The 26,817-nt window shown below is 50.8% G+C and overlaps 1 protein-coding gene across 2 annotated transcripts in view; it reads right to left on the bottom strand.

Annotated features, from left to right (window-relative positions):
• Positions 1-21,650, bottom strand: part of LARP1 (La ribonucleoprotein 1, translational regulator) — a 45,801-nt gene extending 24,151 nt beyond the window's left edge. For both annotated transcript variants that reach the window (XM_053990760.1, XM_053990761.1), the window contains exons 1-2: positions 21,247-21,650; positions 5,632-5,658 (exon numbers count right to left, since the gene is read on the bottom strand). In XM_053990760.1, coding sequence (XP_053846735.1) covers positions 5,632-5,658; positions 21,247-21,589 — 370 coding nt within the window. In that variant the 5' untranslated portion in view covers positions 21,590-21,650. The remainder of the gene's footprint in view (positions 1-5,631; positions 5,659-21,246) is intronic.
• Between the last annotated feature and the right edge of the window lie 5,167 nt (positions 21,651-26,817).

Here is a 26,817-nt window from a genome sequence, read left to right as displayed (position 1 = left end):
GGAGGGCTGACATGGACAAGAACTACAGAACAGCAAGGGCAGACACCAGGCAGGACTCACAACTCCTTATAAAACAAAACAACAACAAAAAAAAAAACACCCAACCCAGCCCACTCACCTGGGGACAACTGATTTGCAAATTAAAAGGGGGTGTCCACCCTCCAGGAGGGATCAGGAACAGTTTCCCAGTTTCCTCTGCTCCCGTTTACCTCTGCTCTACCGTTCTGCCTGTTCTGCCAGGCTCTAATGAAAAGCTAGTTAACAGTTAATTATTACCCATTCAGACACACGATCCCCTACTCTGACTGCCGGCTGGGAGGGATAAGGCAGTCACGTGATGCAAAAATCCCGACCTTATGAAAGCACAGGCAACTATATTTAGTTGGAAAAACGATGACCTAGCGAGCCTGCTCCTCCCTGGCCCCCCCTCAGAGGGGCCAACCTGCCACCTCCCAGTATCCTACCTCCATGGCACCCGGGAAGATCCTCATCCAGCAGGAGTTGTAATACATAAAACAGGGACACCTGGCACGGGAGCAAGCCCTGTGTGCACGTCAGGCTATCCCGGGCAGAGGGGCCAGGCCAGCACACAGCCCCAGCTGGGGGGACCCCCCCTCCCCATCCTCAGTGCTCTGCAGCAGGTCACCTTGTCAGCAGCAAAAGCTGATAAGCACCAAGAGCAACAAACAGGGGCCTAGCCCAAGGTCCTGGACCTTATCTTGAAAGCAGGAGGCACACTGGGAACCTGACCAGTGTGACCAAGCATAGGAGACGCATTCAGCGGCAACGCTCCAGCTGCTGGCTTCTCCATACCCAGGGCTGGTGATGCCCAGAGCTGGTGACAGGAGTTTGACCCCCTGGATCAGTCTACCCCTCTCTCCTCAGGCCTGGGTGACCAAGATAGACACCAGTGTGCTGAGAACGGAATGAGAGCCAAGGCACCACCACTGCCACGGAGATATGGCCCTAGAAAAAAGGTGCAACAACAAAATCCAAGAGCATCACCTGCTCCCTCTGCAGGGAAAGAGCTTCAAAGCAGAAAAAAACCAAAAAGCCTGAGGAACAGACATCATTAATCTCTTGACATCAGCAGAAGGGTCCTCTCTGCCTGGATCCTGCTGTGGCCGACGAGCCAGCTCAGCCAGCAGCACCCGAGGCACGAGTGACAGGAGGTCACTGCATCGCTGCCGAACCCGTGCTGACACCATCCCTTTCATGGCCGTCAGCCTCTTCTGCAGCTGCATCTGGGGACTTGGAAGCTGACAAAACCCTTCCTAGGAAGCATCTGGTACATCTCACTGTAAATATTTAACAACAAAAAGACAGGAATTGAGAGCCAAGTGCCTGCAGAGACCCTCCAGCTCCAAGCGTTCACACTGTCTAGGAGGAGACTGTGCAGCTCCCACTGTGCCAGTGGAGGGGGAGAGGGGTTGTACAAGGCAAAAGTGTGAACTCTGCACAAAATATGCCTCTGGAAAACCTGTCATCTCAAAGAACAGAATGGGTTTCCAGAAAGGAGACTGTGATGTAATTCAAACAGCATCATTCTGAGTTCCTCCCGCTGTGATTCCTGGACCTTCCTGGCTACTTTGGCAGAGGCATCCCTGCAGAACCAGAGTGTCCCCTGAGCAGTGGCCACCTGCTAAGTGACCACTTAACCTCACCCTCAGCCTGCACAGCTGCAAACCCGCCTCCCTGACTGCACAGAACAAGAAGAGACTGAGCAGCAGCTCAGCTTGTGAGGTCAAGGAACACAAAGCCAGCACCGAGTAGAAATCCAGCTCCTGGGGCAGGGGAAAGTAACAGTGATTTGGTGGTAGGAGCAGGTGCAGCAAACTTTCCCAGGAATTTAGGGAAGTCATACCTAGGTCTCCCACTAAGCAGGATGTCTCTGTAAATGTGCTAAAGAAATCTTACAGTCTCATAACCACCTGGATTAAACTGAGCACAGGTATGGTGGCTTCCTCCTGTTAGTGAATCCAGAGCATTAAAATCATGACAAGGCACTCAAATATCCCTGTGATCTTTGAGAGCAAGCAGAAGGGCTGCTTTTTGTGCTACTTCAGGATTACTGCACCTCAGCTGAGCTGATTTCAAGGCATGCTTTTACAAGCAGAAGATACACCATCCTCACTTATGCCCCCCACATTAAGCAAGATGCAGAGACATTCCAGGTTTTTCTAAATAACTCTGATATAGTAACTCTGAACTTCCTGGGTTCACAATCACATGAATCCTGCTGCATAAACCACTCTCTCTAATAAAGCTAATTCCTGTGCTACAGGTGGCTGCCTCCCATGTCAATACATAACATAAAAGAGTACAACACTCTAATCAGACTAAGTCTTCCCAAAGGAGTCAGGAATACCCAATTACAAAAGAGTGCAACATAGCAGTTTCCTAATTTAAAAATCCATCTCCCCTCCTTTTATTTCTAAAGGATTAAAAACCACTTCCTTGCAGTGGTAGTATCACCCTCATCTCTTTATGGAAAACTTCACAGTGTTTAATTCAAAAAGGCATTTATGAACTCAAGAAAGATATCTCAGACACTGCTGACAGTTGTACAAAATGATCAGGTCAGGGTGCAGCAGATGAAAAAAAGTCATCAGGAGTGGTGAAACCAAGACAGAGCATCGCTTGCTGCTCTGTTGAACACCAGCGCATCCACAACTGCATCCCGCAGTCAGCTCTGGTCTCTGGAATTCAACAAGGGCACAGGGCTGTTACAGCTGCTCAAAGAAAAGCAATTAAACCACCCAGAGGCAGCTCCTTGAGAGGTGAGACTAAAAAGGCTGGGATCCTCCACCATGGAGAGAAGGAGGGCTGGCTGCAGCATGCAGGAGGCCAGGAGGGCACAGGCACAGCACACTAAGTAGCAGGAGATCCACTTGAAGTGGCAGAAGTATTCCCTTCCAGAGCAGGCAGCAAATTTCACATAGTAGCAAGTCCTTGGAGCTGAACAGCACCAGCTGCTTGGCAGAAGAGTTTAGTGTTCAGAGTAAAGTCATCCACAGACATCCAGCTGCAAATGTGCCCTCCCATCCTCCTCAGCAGCAGTGGGAATGTGAGAGTGTGTCCCTCGGCCCACCAAGCCCAACTCTGCATCTCTTAGGGGTGTTGAAGTCTCTCAGCTTTCCATCTGAACTCCAGATCACATGGTTTGAAATGGCTCCTTCTGAAAAGCACCCTACAGCTGCCAAATCCTGGTTGTGGGATGCGGGAGAGGAGAGGACTGAGGCACTGCTGTGCCAGACAGAAGGAAAGTGAGGCCTCTCTTCAACAACTGCCTTATTTGCAAACACTGTTAGGTAACTGGGATGCAAACACTGCTGTGCTTCCACCTCCACAGTGCTCCCACGTGACATGGAGATGATCCAGGCTGAGGATCCAGGCCCAGGATCCAGGCTGCCGTCGGCATCCGTATGCTAACAAGCAGGAACATGCTCTGGAGCGCACTACAGCTACTGTGCCTACAAAATGGCTGAGTTTTGGCTCAGGCACCCCTCACCTATGCAATTCCCAACCCTGATACTGCAACTCAGCATCTTCCATCACTCTGCTAACCATCTCCTTGGGAGAGGACCAACAGACTTCTCATCCAGAGGGGAAACCAGCCATACAGACACAACTGACTTCAGCAGATTAAACTTAAAAAACAGACCCCTGATTACATGTGTGGGAGTTCTGGTGACCAGAGTAAATTAACTCATTCAATAACCTCAGCAATGGAAAGGAGGTGAGGGAGTCAAACCCAAGCCTCAGGAATGCACAACAGCTCTGGTGGTAGGAGCAGTGACACTCTGCCTTTGCCTGCTGCATTTACACTTCGCTGTGTTTTGAGATACCACAGCTTCCAGATAAGCTTAGTGCATGGGAAGGAAAAGCACAGCACCAACTTTAAGGCATTTCTGGAGAAAGGTATGAGAAAGACTGCAGTGTCCTGTGCAGCTACCATTTAGAGGAATCCTGTTTCAGCTTTAACTTATCTTCTAAAAAACAGACAGAATTGTAAAAAAAAGCCCCAAGCTCTGTAGGTAATGTTTTCTGCAACACTGCTGACATGTAACAAACACTTTCTGAAGCACTATCATCTGCTGCAGACACACACTCATGCCCCACCCTGGAGGCAGCTGTGCAAGGTCCCCAACCAGCTGGAGAACAGAGGATGGAGCAGTGCCAAGCAAAGGACATGTCTGAGTTCACAGCACAGGCAGACAAAACCCAATACCCAAAGAAGACATATCTTCAGCAAGGTGGAGAAAAGCCTCCTACAAACTCAACAGATGGGAATGTATCTTTGCTCTTCAAAACCCTAGTATTTCATTCTTACATGTTAAGAAAGCAAGAAAATCATGAGGGACTTAAAAATGTGGAATCAAAGCCTCAATCCAGTGCATCTATTTCTACACGATGGCATTGGTAGCTGGCTAGAGCTCTGGAAATGCATCCACAACTTCCACCCCTCTGTTCAGTTCAGCAGGCTGAATTACTTCAGTGTCACACCAGACCACTCTAAAGCAGTGAGTTATTTTCCCTGAAATCAGCTTTAAGACACCAGAGCTGATTTCCATACTTCCAGTGTCTCCACCATCAACAGTGATTTATCCTCACACCATCCATGAACTGGTGAAATAGGATCCCATGCAAAGCCAAAGACGGACATCAGAGGTGGACACAGTGACATGCCTGGGGTGACACAAGGCCCAGTCAGGCACCGACTTCCCTTCCCAGTGCCTTTGCTATGGCACATCCCCACGTGGCACTACAGCTCTGAAACAACAGGCTCTCACTGACTGATCCTGGTATCACTGCTTAAAACACAAATGTTTCTTTCAGTCTTGGCACTTCCACAACATCAGCCTGGATAAGGTAATTTGGGAAAGGCAGGAATTGAGATCATCAATATTTGCTTCTGAAAACTACATTACTTTCCTGATTTGAAACCTCCATCCAGAGCAACCTTGCTCTCCCAGCAAGGCTGCACACACGACTGGGGCCAGGAAGTTTTGTCTTTGCACGGATGGCAACACAGTGAGCAACTTGGTTGTCCTTAACAGCAATACTCAACAGCAACACACAGACTACAAGCCACGGGGGAGGTCTGTGTCTTCCCAAAGTACTGCAAATTCAAATATACATCCTCAGGTTCATAGACACATCCATCTGTATTCAGGTAACATAAACAACAACAATCTGAGTTACATTTGCATCTTGACACATCAGTGTTTTCAATTATGTGTGATGAGCAAGACCTACAAGTTCCCAAACTCCTTCACCCTGGACATCCAAATTTTCTATGCTACAATGTATGGGAGGAAAGAACCTTCCAGCTCTTTAGTCATCACTACATGAAAGCATAAAAGATGTCACTGCTATACAGGAATGACCAAATATTAGAAGTTTGTTTAGGAAGTTCTTTTGCTTCGGTTTTTGGGTGGGGTTTTTTTGGGGTTTTGTTTGTGGTTTGGTTTTGGTTTTTTTTACATTAATGTCCATTACATATTCCAGACTGTACATCGCATGTACCAGTCTTCTACATCTGGTTAGCGCTGACTCTGAAGGAAGAGAAGTACAGGGAAGGCAAGGGAGAAGGAAGTTTGAAGAGCTTCATTTTTATTTAATACATACCAGACTGGCCATCAGTTGGAAATATATCTGTAAAAGAAAAAAAAAAAAAATCAGTATTGGTTGCAGCTGGAGTGCAAATCATATTTAAAAGGTCTCCTCTCTCAATTTGTTTGCTTTAGCTAAACAGAGGAAGTATTTTCTTAGAATCTCAAGTTAAACATCAATCCAGCTTGGAACCCACCTCAATTCAACCACTTGATGTGAGAAAGATTTTGAAGGAGTCTATGTTTACCTGAATGTACTGCTCTCATAAATAACCTTCTGTATTGGCTTCTAGCAGACAGCAGTGAGCAATAAAAAAGGTTGTTGAGATGTACAAAGACCCACACAATGAGCTACTTGGTGGCAGCCCACTTCCCCTGTGCAGCAACATCAGATGGAAGTCTACAGAGAACACCTAACAAGGAGCACAGGTGGAAGCCAAGGCAAAAGCCAAGTGAGCATTCTTCTGATTGTTTGCAGCCATGAGAGACATCAGCAGCTGTGCCTGGCTCTAACACAGCATCTACACCAGACACACACCCCCATCACCAAAAGGACACCGAGGGCCTTGGCACATCACCCATCACACCAGGAGAACCCCTTCCCTTTCCCAGCTCAGGAGTCTCTGTCAGCAGGCACAGGCCACTGCACAGGACAGAGTCTGGAGGGTTCAGACCCCAAAACAGATTATTGAACCTCCCCAGCCCCCAGGCTCTTTCCAGTTAGAGGTACAAGCCCTTCTCTTGGAGGGCCTTACGTATTGCTGGGAAGATGTTCATTTAAGCAGCTGGAAGGACCAGACCTAATTTAAGGAGCACACAGGACAATGTGTGTGGAAAACCCCTGTTGATAAGGCTTCCCCAGAAGATATAAAACAGTACTTTTGAGAGAGCAATACATTGTTTTCTTCAAGGATCCTGGAAGAGGAGGGGGAAGGAAGACTGCCAGCAAGGCAAGGTCCTCCTGGGACAGGGGCAGGCCCCTGGCTTCTGCTTATCAGTTACCCAAAACACACATTCAGCTGGAAAGTCACAAGAGTTACAGCAAGGACTACCCCTCAGGCAGGGCAATGCTCTCTGGCCTGGGCTCGGCTCATGCAGAAACACTCCTCTGCCAGAATAACTTCTATTTCTCTTCCTTTGACTTGCACCATGTTCAAAGCATTCTCAGGCAGGGATGCTTTCATCCCACATAGGAACCGGAAGAGCCAAGCTGAGCAAAAATACCCAGAAGTTAAATCAAGACTCTCTCTACCATTATTACACAGTTATGATCTGTGGCCATTTGAAGGCATGATATCAAGGACAGCCCATCACATCCAGAACAGCCTCCAAGCAACAGTTTTGATCCTTTGCAAGCTGCATGTTCTACTGCAATCCTCCACCAGCCCATGTCCCAAATGCATTTAAATATTTTGTATTTCTGTATGGTCACTGAGGAGTTTTGTCTTTCTGTATGGTCACTGAGGCTTCTACATTAGCAAGCCAAAGCACCCTGTACTTCATAGAAACATACAATTGTTAAGATTTGAAAAGACCTTTTAAGATCTCAAACAAGATATAATTTATTTCCCTACTTGGGCTTCTCTGCAAAGGAACAATGTGGTAACACTGGTGTCCCACCTGTTTGGATCAGCTGTACCAGATGCTACCAAAAACCAAAATAAATAACAGCACCACAATGGTTGATAAAATAAATTCCTTTGTGCCAGCCAGGAATTTAGCAGAGCCAGGCTTTGGCATATGTTCCCCTTGCTGTACCCTGAGGGATGCAGTTCTCCAGTCTGCATTCCTGCTACGCTGTCCCACCAACTCTTCATCAGAAATGCCACAGCAGAACCAGCCATTCACAACAGGTCCAGGCTCTAATGCCACCAAATCAGGCACAGCTGCAGGTGACCCCTCAGCAACATCTCTTATCAGATGTGCCATCACCACAACTCCAAACTCAACATTCCCTCAAGGTCTCATCTCAGCTCACTGCTGTATTCCCCACTGCTCTAGATGTGCAGCAAGGCTCTCCTGGCTCCTCCTGAGCTCAGCCACGACTCTAGAGCAGCTTTGTCACTACTTTTACTAGAAAAGCAGTGACTCTACTCAGTGGCTGAGGTCAGAAGAAAGCAAGGACCACGTGTGACAGCTAAGGACAGATACAGCTCACATTCACCTGAAGAGGCTTGCCAGGGCAACTCCTGTCCCGGAAAGACACTTGCATCCAGGGCTCAGCCCCTTTGCCTGGGAGAGGCTGACCTTGTCCAATTCATCACACCTATAATTAACACAGAGTTGACTCCAAACTCTCCAGAGCACACTGAGAACACTGGGCTTGCAGGCAGCTTTCCCCAGAGCTGCGAACAAGCACGGAGCAGTCTGTAGGACTTGCTTTGAAAAATGGGGCTGCTGGGAGGATACATCTGAGGCAGGGCTGGTCAGGGACCAGCAGGAACAACGACCCTTTGGGACACCTTTTTCCCCTGCAAGCACAAGTGACTTAAATTAAAAATTAGCCTGCCAATTAAGGGCAGCACCTCAGGTGCCCAAGAGAAGTCTAAATCAGGCAGCACTTTCTTTTCCCAAGAAAGCCATGGTAGGGAAGCAGGCAGAAAGACTGTGGCCAGCAGGTAAAACCCTGGGCTGCTCTCCAAGGAGCCCATCTCCTACGCTGCAGGACTGAGGCTGCCTGTCCAGGTCAGCTCCCTCCCCAGCCCTCCCAAGGCTAAAACTGAAACACAATGAACGAGGCACAGGGATGGGTTTTTTGCTCGAACTCCCAACATAGAAAGGTGAAGCCAGCAAACCAGGTCCACCAATTCCTCCCACCACACACACCTGCTACCTCCCAAGGCACCCTGATGCCAGGTATCCCAGCACTGGCCAGATGCTGCAGGACAATGCTTCACAGCAGCTCTCCACCATCCTGTCAGCCACCTGCTCAGCAGCAGGCAATCCCTACACGGGACCCAGGCAGTCCTGCCCCTGCCTGCAAACACCCGACCAGCCATGCCCAGCCTGCCCTCCAGGCAGCCCAGTGGGAAGGAGCAAGAAACAACAGTATCTCAATGCAAATGAGATTTGGACCCTACAGTCTCACACTTCCTCCTCCTTGCACACAGACACTTTTGTTTCTCAGCATGCACCCAAAATCAGAAAGAAGTGGTGTCTGATCACAGGGACCCAGTGACCCGCAGTCACCACGGGAACCAGTGATCTCTTCACTGCAGCACCAGGTACTCCCCAAGCCCCTGACCATTCTCAGCCCTGTACAGAATCCATGCAGCCTACAACATCTCAACAGAAAAACACATTCTGTGAATCTTCCTGTTATCAGCAAAGCAGGGTGGAGGACAGAGTGAGGAGGAGATCAGGGGTGTGCATGGCAGCTGGCAGGATATTGGGACAGGCACAGAGCATCCCTTTCAGGACCATCAAGTGAAGGTGCAGATGTGGTACAGGGGTGCTTGCTCTGAGCACCACTACCCAGAGCTGTGGCACACAGCCCAGGAGATATAACTAAATTGAGGGCAGTCATCCTTATTTTAGGTGGTGCTGGGGGTGGATCTCAATTTCAATTTTTGCCTGATGGTATTTTTACACAAAGGAGAAGACCGTATATTAAAATGGGGCATTTAAAGAGAAAAGCTGATGCATCCACACACATACCACTTTCCCATGGGCTATCTGGCTACTGCTGCTATTCAGGTATCTGGGACAGGTCCAAAAAAGTCACCCCATTTATGAGCCCCCATCTCCCCTCCGCTGCTCCCTGAGGAAACACACAGCAACCACGCTCCTCTGCCAGCCACACTCGGAGTGCTGAATCCAAACACCCGCACAGGAAGCCTGTCTTCTCCCAGCTCAGAGCTAGAGCCAGGAAGGGACCTCCACCACGCAGTGCCTGTCCCCAGCCCCCCTTTTCCAGCACGGACAGTGCTTCCTCCCTGCAGGGCCCGGGAGGCAGCGGCTGAAGAGCAGCTCATTATCCCTGACGCAAGAGAAACGCTGACTCGTTATTACAGCAACCTGCAGCCATAACTGCCGAGGGGCCGCGGCCGCAGGCCGAGTGCCAGCAGGAACCAGCTCCCTGCTGGCCCCCACCTCCCATTATTACCCTTCTGCTCTCCCAACGGGGAAAAACGACCTCAGAGTGCTTTATGCCACCTGCCAGACACCAAAGCGCACTGACTGGTGGAGCACGCTGGCCAGTGTGCTCTGGGTGAGGGCTGTGCACACACAGGTACGAGCACAGCGATGACAGCCAGCTCCTCGGCGGCTCCCAGTGGGACATGGGGCTCATCCACGCTGCCACAGGAAGACACCAGCTGATTTGTTCTGGCTTTCGACCCCTGAAGTTGTAACCAAATCAACCTCCACGTTTTGCAGACAAAAGACTCGGATGTCAGCAAAAAAAATGACCTCGCCAAGGTCACGGGGGACTCGCAGCAGGGACGTGACCAGAACTCGATCACAATGGCTCGAAAGCTGCAGGGCTGCACTGGCTGCCCAGGAGAGGGCCTGGGGAGGGAAGTGCTGCCGGATGGCAGGATCGATTGGTATCTCTCCTCCTAACCTGACCTGCTGCCCGGCAGGGACGATCCAGGCACGAAAAAGGTCCAAACTACATAGTCCAGCATATACTGCAAAGAGACCAGAGCTGCTTGAATCTCTTCTCTGGCCCTATGCAACATTTCAGTTCACATCTCTGTCACCTGGCTCCCCCTCGCAGGCCAAGGCAGTGCCTGCACAGGTTCCTGAGACAGTTACAGGGCTCTTCAAAGCAACACTCAGCAGAGAAGGGGGTGAGGTCTGCTAGGGAAAAGCAGCAAAGCAAGAAACCCTAAACCCGAAGATTAGCATGGCCAATTTTATCCCTCCCGAGATCTTGTTTGCTTCCTGTTCCCCTCCTTTGTTACCTGCTGAGCAGGATCAGGGAGGGTCCACCTCTCAGTCACCCAGATCATTCCAGCCCTCTCCAGCTGCCAGGTCCGTGCTAACACACCTCCCATGCCTCTCAACTTACTGTAAGATATTTACCCCCCCCAAACAGAACCTGAAGCATGAGACAGATGGGTCAATCCTAACATGATGCTGGCTAGGTCCCAAGACACTGCTAAGGCCTGTGCAAGAGAAAAAAGCTACCAAAAAAGTTTATCCCAAATCAGTTCCTCTGCAAGGGTATCCAGACTTACCAGTATCTGCTAAGGGGTTTTCTGTTCCCTGCCCAGAGGAAAGGTTAGATTCACTCTCAGGCACCCCCATCACCTACACTGGCTCAAGAGCTGCAGCCAGTGTGAGCTCTAACATCAATTTCCCACAAACCACACAGAAACAAATGCTCAAAATAGGTTTTCAGTGTATAAACAGCTGTGCATTTGGTGAAGTTCAGCTGTGGTGCTCCTGCTATCTTCATGTACTTGAAAAGTAATGAAGACTTGCAGCATCACAGAGTTTCAAGAGGAACAACCCTGGGAAAAAAAAATCACCTATTCCAAAATCAGAGTGTTTTCTGGGATAAGTCCCTAACTAACTCCACGTCACACACTAAATGAGTACCTCAGTGCTGATGTCCAGTGTCCTCCAGACCAAAGGGAGCAGTGCAGACCCAGCAGGGCCTCGAAACCAGCTGAACACACAGTCACCAGCAGGACCAGCACTGTGCCTGGCAAAAACACCTTTCAGAGATCCACATGGATGGAAGAAGGTCCAGGTCTCTTCTCCAAGTACCAGAGATGCCAATGGGGTTCTTGGAAACCTGACCAGAAGAATTAGAGCTCTCCAAACAGACAGTCCTGCAAATTCAACACTCACATATGCACAGGCACACAAGGAATAACTGGAAGGTCACAGGCTGCTGTTTCTCCCATCCACTTATCAGTGCTTGCACTGGGGAGAACAAACACTGGGTGCTCTCTCCCATTAACCCCTTCCCCTCATCTCCAAAGTGCAGAAGCAGCAAAGCGCTGCTGCTCCAGAGCATGAGTCTCAACACTCCCAATCATGAACTCAACAAGGGGCTTCAGAGAAAGTCCAAGGCAACTTTAAAGGTGCTTGATTACTCTTCCCATGGAGCAGCTGGTGACCCAGCTCTCTCTGCGTCATATCCTTTAATCACCAGGAAGCCTGGAGTGATACCACTGGAGGCCTTAGGCCTTCCAGGAGAGCAACCCTACACGATTCTGGTCCAAATGATCACAGTCACCCTCCCCAAACTGCTCTTTAAGCCACTGGATACTGAACAGACACTAAAATTTCTGGCACAATCAAGTAAAATACACGCCTCAAAGACTCTTGGTTAAATACAGGAGCCATTCTGGTGTGGCCCAGGAGCCACCTGGATCCCACACTGTGGAGACTGATACAGGATGGTGTTTCTCTCTGACAGGGCTGTCACACTCAGAGCTGCAACACACTTTTCTGCTTGCACATCAAGGACAGACCCAAACTCCAGGACAGCTTAGCAAGCAGCAGGCAGGACATCTCCATACAAAGGAGAATCCATTAATGTACCCAGAAATTCATCATCTCCATGAAAGAGGATCCCACTCCACCCCCTCAAACGCACCAGTATCATGGTAAAGCCCCACAACATCAGACAAGGATACCATAAATCCCTATGAAAAACCCAGAAACTGAAAACTGCAAGGCTCTCTCCACCTTTGGGCTGCAGGCAGAGAGCCTCTGTAGGGGGCTGTAGGATACACAAGGCAGCACAGCGAAGACAACATAATTAAATCTCTTAACTGAATTAAAAATCATCACAGACACAGTCTGAGGTGTTCCCTCCCTCTGGCCCAGGCTATCTGCTTGATTTTAATCAAGCACAGCCATTCCAATCACCCTCCAAACTCCATGCTTGCTTGGTTCCACTCACTGCTGACAATTACATCAACTCAGATTTCACCTCCAATTGAAGCTAAGAGGGTTATCTTACTGCAACCTGCCATGTCTCCTCCAAATCATCTCCACAATTGTCCTTACAGGTTTAATTTTAAAATTTAAAATCATGGCACATTTACAGCAAATTCCTCCCTACAGAGTATGCAAATGTCACATTCATCATTCCACAGTTAAAAAAAACCCCAAAAATAAAAACCCCCAAAAAACTCGCAACAGTGAGCTTGTAGAGCTCACCTGAGACTGGGAAACCAAAAGAAAAGTCCCCTTTTTTTTTCAGCTCAGTGCAAGACCCTCTGAAGTGGCAGAGGATTTCTGAGCACTCAGAAGATGCATCAGATCATAGCCAGTATTCCCCCGAGCTCTCAAGGATGAGCTGGGAGTTGGGAAGTGAAATTCAATATGATTACAGTGAAGTCTCATGCTTTGTCACCTGAGCACATGGTGGAGACACCTCCGTGATTCGCTCTTCTCTACTGCTGGGTGGAACCTTGTGCACAAATCCCATCACTCTTCTGTTTCAGTCACAGTAAAAACCTCCTGATCACATTTTTGGGATGTGCTTCTCCACATTTCAGTATCTGCTGCTACAGACACATCATTTCTCAGCATCACACACACTGGTGTCTCTCCTTACTTAATTCTTCATTCTGTTTTTCCCCTCTGCACAGCCTTGCAGCTGACCTGCCAACATGAGCCCACCTGGAGGTAACAGAGCTATGGTAAAGTGCTTCAGTCACTCCTTTAGGTGCCTCTTTTTGTGCTGAATGAGGCCAAGAGAATTGCTTTTTGTTATTGTGGTTGTCTTTATTTTCAGTAGGCTTGTTCTGTGAGGTCAGGAGAGCTGACACAGACTTTTTACTACTTGGAAGTGTAACCTTTCCAGTTACAGCAAAGGCACAAAAATTGTAGAGAATCCCAACGGTCTTGCAGGAATAAACTCAGTGCTTCTTTAGCAGCATATAATAAAAAAAAAAGGAAGATGTGACCTTGGAGAATCCAAAGAAATTAATTTCCTGTAGTTTAAGTGAAAGCTGGCTTATCAGACATTTGAGTGTTGCTTATTAGCTGTGAGTTCTCACTATTTTATTCTGTCACTAGCTTCATCAACTGCAAATATGCAAACCAGATAGTTTGGTAGCTAAGACTTGGTAAAATAATCACTCATTTACATCACTGACCAGATGCTTTCAAAAGCACAGTCAGAAAGAAAAACAAAATAAAGACTGTGTGATTTAGTGTGGAGGCTGAATATATATCACAAATAATCTGCTTTAAAGACAATGCTCAGTATTTAGCAGCACCTCTGAGTTACCAGGCAGGTAAAACATCAATCTCCCCACACACCTTTTCTCTTACTTTCCCAGCAACAAAACTCTACCCCTTCCCTCATTTTTGTGGTTTTTCCAATTTCATACTTGTTTCCCCACATATTTAGCCAGGAAAAAAAAAAACCTCACCTCTTCTCTCAGTTTTTTTCAGACTCTTTAAAAGCTACCTTATCCAGCCCTGAAAACCCCCCTGTTCTCTCCATGCATTCACGCTGCAGGCGAGTCAAAGAAGTCAAATGACTAGCAGGAAAGGAGAAGCGATAGGAGCCCCCCGCGCCCGGCCGCGGCTCCTCCGGCGCAGCCGTGCCCTGCAGACTGCAGAGTCACTCTGCAGGAGCTGCACACGCCGCCGCTCAGCTGGAAAAACGTGCTCAGCGCTGTGCTCAGCGCTGTGCCCGGGACAGGCTCCGCCGCCCCGAGCTGTGCCCCCATACCCGCGCCGGGAGAGCGGAGCAGCCCCCGTGTCCCACCTGCCGGACCCGCCTCGGGCTCCCGCAGGCCCTCCCGGCCAGCAGGAAGGACACACAGCACATTTCCGCCCCCTCTCCAGCTTCCCAATCGCGCTTTAACTCTGCCTCGTGTGTCAAGGACGTGTGAGGTTCACAAGCCTCAGCTGAGCCCCCATTTCTCCCGGTTGCCCCCCGGCTGCCACGGTCACCAAGGGATCACTGCAGAGCCTGACAGAGCTCAAACGAGTGACACCGAGGAGCACCAGAGATGCTTCTCCTCCAACATCTCCCTCGTGGGGCAGGGATGCCTCTCCTGGGCCCCATCAGCGGCCAGGGCTGCTCTGGGGAGCGAGTGGGAGTGGAGAGCAGCACCTGCTAGAGCAGCAGGTCGCAGACCTGTTCCCAGCCACTTCAAGGGGTGTCCAGCAGGAAGCAAACGCGCTTCCCCAGGAGCACGGGTCAGGGCACGCCGTGCCCGTCAGCACATTGAGAGTGTCACACGTATTCTGGAGGAACCAGAGAAACATTTTCTAGATCAAAAGAGCAAAGGGCATTTGTGTCACCTCTGAATGTCACCACAATCAGACTGAGTGGCATCACACTAACAACCAACCCCGCTGACCACTTCTAAAGGAAATTAAGGTTTCCACCTGGCCTGCTGTGACAGAGCACCCAACCCAGCCAGGGCCACCATGGTCACCTCCAACACACCATCAGTCTGCAGCAGAGAGCTCTACCAAACCCTATGGTTTGTCACCACACAAAGGAACAAAGGACTCAAACCCACAAAATAAAAAATAAAATCACAACCACTGTAGAGCACTGAACCCTGCTGCGTGTTCCCATACAACCCTGAAACACATGGAAGTGTGAAGGGAAGCTTCTGCTCCTAAGTCAGCTTTGCTCCAGAAGGACAGTGAAGGTAACTCACTGATAAAGCAGGTATTAGATGAGCCAGTTCCCAGCCCTTCCTCCCTTCTCCTTGCACGTCTCAGCAGAACATCCCCCAGCACACGTAGCTGTAATGCTGCAGGAAGAGCTCTTGATCCTGGCAATACCCACAGCGAGTGTCAGACCAAAGCTGGGCAAAATGATCTGCCAAGGATGGCTCCAGCAGCTCAATCAGCACCATCAGCCTGTGCAACACTGAAACCAGCAGAGCCACAACACATCACACACCAGTTTGCTCGGGAAAGGCAATCCACCCACGAGGCCCCCCAAACTTCAGTACAAATGTGTGCTCTGATAGATTAAAGTTCAATTAAGAGGATCTTCTGGGAACCTCCAATTACAGGATGAGCCTCCCTTTAGAAACATGTTGACACTTGACCACAGTTTCCACAACCTTTCCCAAAACCAAAAGTTTATCTTGCACAGCATTAGAATTGCTATCAGCAAACCTATTTCCACCAAATGCCTTGTGCCAGTTTTTGCTCCATAGCTGCGTGACATTAATGTGCACACCCAGTACTCTGTTTGCCAAGCAATCCAGACCGACCCTGACCCAAAATTTTCCCCCCACAGAAGTCTTGTAATTTATTTATTCAAGGCCAAATTAAATTGCCATTTGTTCTGGTCACCCATTAGCATTACCTAAATACACAAGTAGCTTTAAGTTCTCCCAGGACTGCACTAACTTCTTTGAAACCCTTATTTTCCTTTTCCTCTGACCTCAAGTCGTGCAGCTGCATCATTTGATACACGATATTCAGATTAACCAGTTATTTCAATGCAAGGAGATAAGTCTCCCAGCTCCATTCAGACCTCACAAGGACCTGGATCTGCAGAACAAGTGGAACCAAAGCCCAGTTTCAAGTGAGAAAAGGAAGAAATGCAGAGCTGGCCATGCCAGAGACCACAGAGTGGATCCAGAGATCCACCCAGAACTTTAGCCAACCCCTGGAGACAACTTCTTGGCCATGAAAAGCTCCACCGAGACAGCACTATCACCATGGGAGAGCTCAGCAGGTATCACCAAGGTTGCATCACCTCTTTCCCCAATTTCCCTGTGTACACAGCAAGCCAGGGATTTGTCAGAGCCAGCAGTGTGGAGACTCAGGCCCTTGGTAGGAAGTCACAAAGGCTTCAATAACGCTAAGATGACCAAAGGATAAGTAACATATTAAAGACCATAATGTAAATGTGTATTGCAGTTGGGAATGAACAAAGCTCCTCTGACCCAACTGGACCTAGGGAAAGAGCACCTGTAATAACTGTAAGGGTTAAAACATTCAGCCTGGCCTGAACAGCACGCACAACTTTCTACTAAAATGCCCGCCCATTCCTTATTTTGGCAAACAAGCACAACCACAGAGATGGTGTTGGAGATTCATTATAGTCTCGAGAATGTAAAGAGCAACCTAACTCTATCCAAGTCTGCATTTGGCATTGCCCTGAAGATAATTTCACACTGTTCGAGCACAGTAAAAAGATCCGGTGTCATAATTTGGAAGGGAGAGCAGAGCACTGCAGCCCCAGTGCCCCAATTCCAGTCCTGCTTTCTGGACTCAATTTGTCTTCACATTCAAATGAAGTCCTTCTGCTGCCCCAGTCGCAGTGGAAATCTCCATGGCACAATGAGCAATATTAAAGTTTAAAAGAAGAGCTGTGAGGGTAAGGAGATGGCTGGAGAGAATCCTTCAGTGACGCCTCGGACCTGGCAAGCTGGAACTGGAGGTCGCAGCAGAAGCAGGCACTGAAGCCCAGCAACCAGGGCCAGTGAGTCAGCTCCCAGGAGCTGCGCTGCATTCCCCAGCCTTCTCTGCCCGAAACAAACAGTGCAGAACAGGGCAAAGGTCCAGCACAAAGCTAAAGGGCAAAGGTATGTGGGGGAGGGAAAACACTAAGCCTCGCGGTTTTTTTTTGGAGCAACAAGTTCCAGTTACCCTCATCCTCCCCAACAAGGTGGGAAGAGTTACTCGAACGTGAGTTGTGGGATTGGAAGAAAACAGGAGTTTGGAGAGGAAACTTGGGGCGGTGGAGGGGAGGCCTCCTGCTGCGATAGCAGCTCTGTTGCAACAGCCAGAAGAGCTCCACAACTACATGCCACGACAGAGTGAGAATTGCCCAACACTTTGGAAATAGGTGTGTGCAGGACTACCAAGCTGGATACCTGAGCAAGCAGATGTGTGTGCCTACTCTGAACACGAAGAAATGCCAATGGTAAAGCAGGCTTCCCATCCATCTTATCTCCTGTACTGAAGGCTGATTTCAAGGAAAGCCCTATGGGGAGTTAGTCAGCAAGGGGTGAGATGCTAATGAATCTTCCCCTGCCTTCTCCTCAGTACCGGTAGCCAAGTCAGACTCTGCTCAGGCATAAAGCAACACGCACTCTCAACAATAGTCAGCTCACCCCTGGTGCCTGCTGCTAGCAACTAAGGTGTGCCTTCTTGAAAGTACTGCTTATCCACCCAGCACGTTTGCCAAACAGCATGCAGGAAACTCTCCTCAAGAAATCAAAGCATCTCCTGCATCTCCACTAGGAAATACAGTGCTTTCCCTGGCCAAGCACTTACAAGGAGAATTTTAAAAGTTAGCCCAGGCAAAGCTCAGCGATTGCAGTACCAGTCATTAAAACCTGCATGTTCTTACTTCCAAGATGTAAATGGCTTTAAAAATAAAGAAGTGCCAAGTGCCTTGATGCAACATTTCTTGAAATACATCCAGCAGGTTTTCAAAATGGGGTGCTGTTAACACCTGTCCACACCAATGCTTGCATCAGCATCAGCCCTGGTGCAGGGCACAGCGGAGGAGTACAACATGTTCCAGAAGGTCGAGCTGCTTTAACTGCAAGCCACACTTCTCATCTACAGAAGAACTGAGGAAAACACTTTGAATTTGGTTTATAGCCAGTAGTGCAAAGCTGGTTTTGCCAGAAAACGTTTCCTTCACTACCACAGACACACATACACTACCATCATGTGTCAGTCAGGCTGCTGGCTGCATTTATTTACATGATAAGAAGAGAACATGTAATAACGAGGGCATGGTCACACAGATCTTGCTACTAGATCATTAGAGAGTAAAAACGAGGCATCATTACAGCTCTGCAGCTTCCTCACAAGCAGTCAGCAGTGTCAAGGACAAGCCTTGCCACATGGGACAGGACCATGTGTACTCAGGACTCAAAGGATCCCCCCCCTCCTCTGACAGAAACACACATGAATAAAAAGGTAACGTGCATCTTGTCAAGAAACCATGAAAATTTTCTGGTGTGACGTTCCAGAAGAGCCTCAGCCTCCTCCACTCACAGCATCAGCAGTATCACTGGTGTCTAACTCGACCTAATGGTTGCCCCACTTATTGCCAAGCCGTTGTGCTTTTGGCAGATTAAGAAGCAAGGAGAGGCTTCACTTCAAGAGCCCTCCTTCCTGAAAAAGCAGAAACGTTTGCTCGAACATCCTATTATATTACAGGCTTTACTGCCAACTTTGAGCATAAAAATACTGCAGCAGGTAGGCAAGGCACAAGCTTCTAAAGGTAAATCCTAATCCATGAAAAAACGACCCTGTTCTTCAGTCCCTGTGTCAGGCCCCAAACGCACTCAACTTGCCCAGCCATGGCGAGTCAAACAGCTCAAAACAAGCTAGTGTTTTGACCACCTGGAAGTGGTGTTAAACTCTTCCCTATCCATACTCCAACACGGACAGCAGAAACTCACCAAGATCTTGCAGGCAGCTGTTTTCCCTGAGCTCAGTGCTTTTACTTTTATAAGCACCAATTCCAACGCAGGCCATTACAGAATGCATGGACATCTAAGGAGAAGGTCTTGTCCATTAAATCTTCTCTGTGGGTCTATAATTAATACAATCATTATAAAAAAATTAGGGCTTTCAAAGCCTGTAAAACAAGTCATAGAGGGATCCCTTTATCTTTACAGAGAGCTGTCTGCACTACGCTCTCTGGTCTCCTCACTACCTCTGGCAGATCAGGGCTGGAAACATTTAGAATCTCCAGCACACAAGCACTGCACTGGGAACACTGCTGGATTATGAGCAAAGGCCTTGTTAAGCTCTGCTGAGAAACCAAAGACTTACAGCAGTGACTTTCCAGAGTTCAGAAGCTCTCAATTCACTTCAAGCATAGAAAAAGAGTGGCTTTCCTTGGGTCATCCTCCTGGAGGTCACTACAACACCACAACACGACAACTCACCTCACCAGCTGATTCTTTCACACAAATTCACACTCCAGATCTTTTTCGGTAAGTGTCTGCCGAAACAAATCCTCCACCCAATGAAATGAAGACACAATATGAGCCTGCAAAATCTACAAGAAGGTACCTGGGTGCAGGGCTGCCAAGCAAGGTCAGCTGCCAGCCTGCCTCTCGTGGGAGCTCACCAGCCGTGTTTATTTTACACATTTTCTCTTCTGGTAATGAACACGAAGCAAAAGAATCAATGGCCCAAGAGAGGAGAGCCAGGCAGCAGCACTGGGGGCACTGCTGGAACCAGTCGCTGCTGCCAAGCGTCCCAGAACACACCACTAACAAATTCCATTTTTTAAACGCCTTTGGGAATACAGAGACAACTGTGCTGGGCCCAAGGACAATTCTGAGTGTTGCAGCATTACTCCCTTACCCTACAACTGCGTGGACACGCTAATGACACACCCTCACTCTCTCCCTCAAATAATCGTCCCAGGAGTTGCAAGGGCCCCCTGCTTGTGTTGGGCAGCTGCCTCGTTGGTGCTGACTCTGACAAATCACACACCTTTGCAACGGATGAGGCTGGTAAGGAATCTGGACACTCAAACAGGAACACTCAACCTTGCAGTTTTGCATTTTTTGGTTTATTTCTTGGGATCGTTATCTGAGAAGGCATCACAATAGAGTGCAACCTTCACACAAAGGAGCGATGTGACCAGTTTTGTGTCATAACGCATGAGGCGAATGCAGACAGCGACGCTGTCCTGCATTTCCTTAAGCTTTGCTTATGTCCATGACTACAGTGACAAACCAAACAATCCAAACACAGACTTCTACCCGGCACGATTAACTTGTCCTCTATACTTCCCATTAAGATGACAGCTTTCCAGGTGGAAATTGCAGAGCTGTCCATCTCCCAAATATCAATAACTCGGATGAATCGCCATGCTAGGTAGTAACAGTTCTTACAAAACACCGGCACGTACAGTAATTGGGAATCTGATGGCACATCTGGCAGCGTGATTTCAGAGCTAACAGAGACAGGTAGAAAAAGTCTTTCCCAAACAAGACGCTTAGTTCAAACTTCTGTGGTTTTCTCCCACTCCCGATTCACTTGAAGCAGGTACGAGAGGAGCGCAACACCCATCCCGACAGGCGAGGAAATGGTGTTCTGCCGTTTCAGCCTTTGCTGACGACAGCAGCGGGTTACAAGCGCGATTTGGACAGCGCAGCCCCTCCGCTTCCCTTTTCGGGGACCCCCGTTCCCCAGCCGTGCCCCCAGCCCGCGGCAGCGACCGCGCCGGGCAGAGCCGCGCTCGGCCGCGGCCCCCGGCCCCGCCGCCGCCATGAGTCGGCAGAGAAAGGCGGCGCGGCCTGCGCGGGGGAGCCGCGGCCGCGCACACGTGGGCAGCGCAGGCCGCGGCCCGGGGGAAGGGCCCCCGCGGGGGCGGCGGGGCCGCGCTCCCGGGGGAGCCGCACGCCGGGGACCGACCACGTTGCCGGCGCTGCAGCGGCGGAATGCCGGGAGCGGGAGGGGAGGAGGGGGGGGGGCCGCGTGTCCGCCGCCGGGCCCGCCCGCCGCCGCCGGGCCCCCGGCGCCCTCCGCCGCATGGCCGGGCCGCGCTGCCCTCCCCGCCTCGTGGCCGCGGCCGGCGCCGCCGCTCCCCCCGCTCCCAGCGCGCCCCCCGCCCCGCCGCGGCCCCGCAGGCCGCGGGCGCGGCCCCACGCCGCGTGTGCCGCATGGCGCGGCCGCCCGGGGCGCGGTCGGCGGCGCACCCGGCCCCCCCCGCCCCGCTCCCAGCGACCCCCCGAGCACCCACCGGGAGGCGACTGCCCGTTCACGGCCGGCGCGTTCTTCGTCCAGGGGTTCACCTTGGGCGGCGGGGCCTCGATGAACTCCCGGCGCCCCGCGCCGCCCGCCTCGCCGCCGTCCTCCGCCTCGCCGCCGGCCCTCAGCAGGCTCTCCTTCTCCTGGTTGTTGCTCTCCTCCTTCTGCTGCTTGGCGCTGGGCGGCCTCGGCGCCGCCGGCCCGCCGTCGGGGCCCATGGGCGGCTCGCCCTTCTCCCGGCCGCCGTCCTGCGGCGGCTTCAGCACCAGGGCGCGCTCCTCGGCGGGCAGCAGCGGGGCCGTGCCGGGCAGCAGCGCCTCCACCTGCGTCGCCATCTGCGCGCCCCCGAGCCCCGCCGGGAACCCCCCGACCCCGGTGCCGCCGCAATATGGAGCCGCGCGGGGACCACGCGACTGCCGCGGGGGCGCGCACCGCCCGCCCGTGCGCGCCGCCGGCGAGGGGAGGGGCGGCGCGGGGCGCGCCCCCGCGGGGCGGCCGGCGGCGCGCACGGGCCTGATGCAACGCCCGGCTGAGCTGGGGGGGGCGGGAGCGGGGGGGGTTTAAAGGGCACCGGCCCCTTCCCGACATCCCGGCCCCTTCCCGACATCCCGGCCCCGCTGCCCGGCTGGGAGAGGCCGGGCTCCGGCCAGGGGTACCGCTGCCGGCTCGGGGACTACGGGAACGAATGCACCGGTGCAGCCCCGGAGTCCCCGAACCGGCTTCGACAGAGTCTCCCCGGCCGGCATCAGCCAGGAGCCGAGGGATAGGGATGTTCTCGGTCACCCGCGCCTGGGGATAACGTGCTTGGAAAGTGGAGAAAGGGACTCGGTGCGTGTCCTGGGGGATCACGGAACCACAGGAACGGCCAGGTTGGGCCGTCTGGTCCCACCTCCCTGTGTAAACAGGGTTGTCCCAGAGCACATGGCGCGGGATTGCGTCCAGACGGTTCTTGAATATCTCCAGTGAGGGAGAACCCGCAGCCTCTCTACTCTCTGTTCCAGTGTGGGTCACTGCACAGTCAAGTTCTTCCTTATATTCAGGTGGAACATCCTGTGCATCAATTTTTGCCCATTGCCTGTGTCCTATTGCTCAGCACCACCGAGAAGAGCCCTGCTCCATCTGCATCTTCCCCCTTTAGATATTTATACACATTGATGAGGGTGTGACCACCTCTCGTCTCCTGTGCCCAGCAAAACCTTTGTTTGAGTAAGCTAAAATGTTTAATTGCTCTCTAGCTGATAGCATGTCACTTGCTCATCACCATCATTAATATTCCTGGTATTTGTCCTCAATTCTTGCAGCCAGCAAGACAGCGACTGCAGACCGTGTGTGTATGTGCACATGAATTATACACATTTAAAAGGCAACTTGCATTGCTGATACCATTTAACACAACCTGCCTAATTCACAGCAGCCCTTACATGATGCCTTTTTTTATTCAATGCAAGCCTCTCACAGCCTCTTCCCTCATCACAGTGAGCTCACCACTCTGCTTCTGCCTGGAAAGGTTCATCTGGAAGTCCCAGCATGTCCTGCAGCCCCAGGGACACATCTATGCAATCCCTGCAGGAGACCCGTCAGCATGACAAGGCACTGAAGATGTAGCTGCCAGCTGCTGATGCATGGAGAAGGATGAAAAGCTGATTTCACTGTTGGAAGGAAAGAAGAAAGTGAGAAACAAACACAACATGAGCTCAGCACAACATTTGGAAGGGCAACAGCATCATGGTGGATCCATAGAGGGAGTCCCAGGCTGTCAGGGATGCTCCACTGAGACCATCTCTGCTCATTGTGTGCCCAAGCTCTTGGCTCAGAGAACACCCTCCTGTGCCACAGCCTCAGGGATCACCAGCAGTTATCCCAAATCATTCAAGAATTTGGCCAGTAAAATTCCAAAAGGAAGTTTAAATATAACTCCAGAGGAGAGGTCTGCTGGCCTGGCTGGCTCAATACCTGAGCTGCAGTAACCCAAGCCACATCCTGTGCTCCTGTGCCCAGTCCCTGACGTGCTGGGGGGTCCCTGCGCTCCTCATGAGTGTGACCTGGGAGCTGCACAGCTCCCAGCCAGTCTCCCACCTACACCCCTCTCTAGGAGCAGGTCCTGGCATGGGGAGCACAGCTGGGTGAGGAAGGTGGCTGCAGCCAGGGGACCTGCAGGCCGTTGGTGTCCCTCACCTGTCCCCCAGCCAGGGTGCAGCGTTCCAGCTCGGGCTCTTTGGGACGCTGCTCTGCTGCCACGTGAGCAGGAACGAGCCCGCGGTGGCCAAGAGCCAACCTGGCTCCAGAGCTGCCAGGCAGGAGGGAGCTGGGCGAGTCTCACCCTCACGCAGTGCCCAGCCAGGCCAAACCCTGGCAGGTTTTCAGAGGTAGAAAATAAATGCATGAGCAAGAGTGGGGGACAGAGAGGTGGCCCTGCAAGCTTCTTGCATCAGCTACAGGGAACATCACCTTGGCAGGTCAGCTCTCAAGCACCCATCCTTCATGGCAAGGGAAGTTGGGTGTGCACCACCTCCAGCTGGTGTGAACACACTGGCCATGTCCAGCAAGCTCCGTGTGCTCCACTCCTCCCTTGGTGTCCTCACCTCTGCTGGACCCATCTTCCCCTGCTCTGCCCAGCATCCACTTGGATATTCTGCTCCTCCCTCCAGGAGCTTGCTGAGAAGCAGCCAAGGAGTTTCCACATTTCTGCAGCACAATTCACTGGGAAGTAATCCATCTCTGCTTTCCCCAAATTCAACAAAAGCACCAGACTAGCATCCCCAGTCCTGCTTCTCTGCCTCATCCTTCACCCCAGATGTGTCCCTGTGCCTGCCCAGACCACATCAAGCAGCTCTGGGTGCTGCCTCCTGGCCCTGTGCTGGCCCTGCGCAGGCTCTGAGGAAGCAGTCTCCAGGGAAACTCCTCTGCTGAGCAGTGATTTGGGCAGGAGCTCCCCACCTCCCTTGCTCCCTGTACAACAGCTTATTTATTTCTCCCCGACTGAAGCGTGGCTTGCATATTTATCACAGACAGCCGGCTGCTTTGGTGCTGGCCTGGAGGTTTAAAGATGCTTTGATGATGGCCATTAATGTCTCTGAGCATCTCTGGGTCTTGCTTGGCTGGAATATCCCCAGCTTCATTTCTGCTGGTCTGGCAAGCTCACCTAGGGGCCCAACCTTCCCTTTGGGAACAGCTTTAGTTCAGTGGCCTGGAGCAAGGCCTGTGCATGGCAAGGAGCACAAAGCAGCCAGTGTGACTGATATGCTCCTTAACTTCACCATCCTGTTTGGCTGGTAGTGCAGCTCCTTTCTCAGGTTCCACTTGCCTAATTTTGTCCAGCGCTGTGGCCACAAGGTCACCGTTAAAAGTGTTTCTTTCCTACAGCTTCACCTTTGCTCTAGTCTGGTCCTGAGTGCAGCTCAGTGTCTGCAGCACACTCCTGATCACACCTCCTTTCCCTGCATCCAGGGGCTGTGCAGACCTCGCAGTCAGCTCAGATTTGATGTGTGCTTCCCAAGGGAATTTTCTTTTCCCAGCACCTCCAGACCAGTTTGCTTGCTGCCAGTGCTGGTCACGCTGTTCCCTGGTGAGATGCCCAAGCTTTACACGTGGATGGCAGAATATTAAGGCTCAGGCATCTTTAATGCTGTGCAAAAGAGGATTTTTCCAGGAAAGTCCAATCTTCCTATCCTGAGTCATATGCTTTGATTTATTTATGTGGTTGTTATTGCTCTGTGAACCCTGCCAGGCAGAAACATTGTCAGGGACAATGCACACAAGGTTGGGCTGACTTTCCTGCAGCAGCCCTGCAATGCTGCCCTCCAGCAAACCCAACTGCCCCCAAGGGGTGTCAAAGTCCTGCTCCCAATGGACTTGCAAATGCAGTCTGACCATCCAAATGCTGGTGCCCACAGGGAAAAGCTTTCCAAAGGACACCCACAGCACATTCTTAGAAGAGGAAAGATCTGAGAAGAGGGTGGTATGCTGGTGCAGAATCATTCTCAGGACTCTGGGCCAACAGTTACAACCCTCAAATTGAAATGGGAATTTTTAATTTCAGAAAACCTGACAGTTTCTCATAGAAAAATACTCAGCTTGCCTTGAAGTTCTTCATCAGGATAATCTGACTCAACCTTTTCAGTCTGGGTGAGATTCTTTCCCACAAAACAGTGGAAGCCCAAATTCCAGTCCCAATTTGCTGTGCCACTGGTGAGTGGGGCTGAGGGCAGGCTGCCAGCAAATCCCTGTGACCCTGCCATGGCAAGTGCCTGCAACCAGCATGGCACATAGTGGCCATCACAAAGGACTCGAGTACTTTTAAAATTAAACACCCAAACCTTTTATTCTACTACTCAAAATATCCACATTTCGACCTGCTTTAGCTCACAACCAGAAGACAGTGCCTATTCCTGCAGGTTTCTGCCAGAGAAAGCTCCAACATCCCCCAGTTTAACCCAGATTTTAGCCTCTCCTTGCCTCATGTTTTTAACCCCAGAGCTTCCACCCCTGCTCAGGAGTGGGGACCGTGCACTAAAGCACAATGCACAGCCAGAGCAGCTATCTCAGCTTCTGCACTTCTGCTGCCAGGGCACAGGGGTGAGCGTGCCCTGAGTGCTCCCAGACAGTCCCATATCTATCTGCAGCCATGTGATCCAGAGAGATGGAAGACACTCCCTGGCTCTGAGATTAATTCACTTGGACCCTTCCAGCAAAGCATATGAAGGATCAGCGTGAAGAGTGAGCGCATTCCCACCAATAAGGAATTTTCAACCTGCGTAATAAAACAGCAGACACTAGCGAGTTCCATTACATCCCCATTAAAAAGTGCTTTCACTTAGCAGGACTCCACAGCCCAGGGGCTTGGTGGTTTGGTGCTGCAGCCCAGCCAAAGGCACTGTGCTCTCAGGGCACTCTGCCATGCCTGGGGTAGGAACCAGCTCCCAAAGCTGCCAGCCCCTCGCTGCTTCCACCCATGCTCTGCACACTGGGAAGTGGTGCTGCAGATGTGTTCATGTCTGAGAGTGCACCCCATGGATTTTCCTGGTGCTAGGAAGTTAGATTGAAATGTGAGCAAATATCCTGTAATTAAAATCTGAAGCCTGTTATGCAGCTTTTGCGTGTTTTTAATAAGTGGGTTGGAGGAGGGGATATCTAATGATACATAACTGCTTTTATCATCACAGCTTTTCCCTCCAAAAGCCACAGTTCTTGTAGGACTCCCCCAAAGCCAGTAAATAATCTCGACTGCTTGAGAAAAATTCCCCCATTTCCTAGTTATTGATGACATGGGCTTTAGAAAGCAATACCTCCTCTAGAACACAATTTCCCACCTTGTATATTTTGCTGGAGATATATTAACCCAAGGTTTCTTACGTCCCCTAAACTACTTCCATTTCCAGGAGCATGTGAAAACATGACATAAGTTGACCACTGAACCTGATATTCTCTCTGAAGGATATTTACCCTCCATGCCACCCCTCTGCCATCAGGAATTTCAACAGAAATATTTCAGACCCTCCTACAAAGAGAAAAGAGATATAAGAGCTCTACTATCCTTGTTCAAGACGCCTTAAGCTCCACATGC

This window comes from Vidua macroura, chromosome 15, assembly GCF_024509145.1.
Source record: "Vidua macroura isolate BioBank_ID:100142 chromosome 15, ASM2450914v1, whole genome shotgun sequence".
NCBI lineage: Eukaryota > Metazoa > Chordata > Aves > Passeriformes > Viduidae > Vidua > Vidua macroura.
Note: the sequence above shows the minus strand (reverse complement) of the source record. Positions and strands in the feature narration are given on the sequence as shown.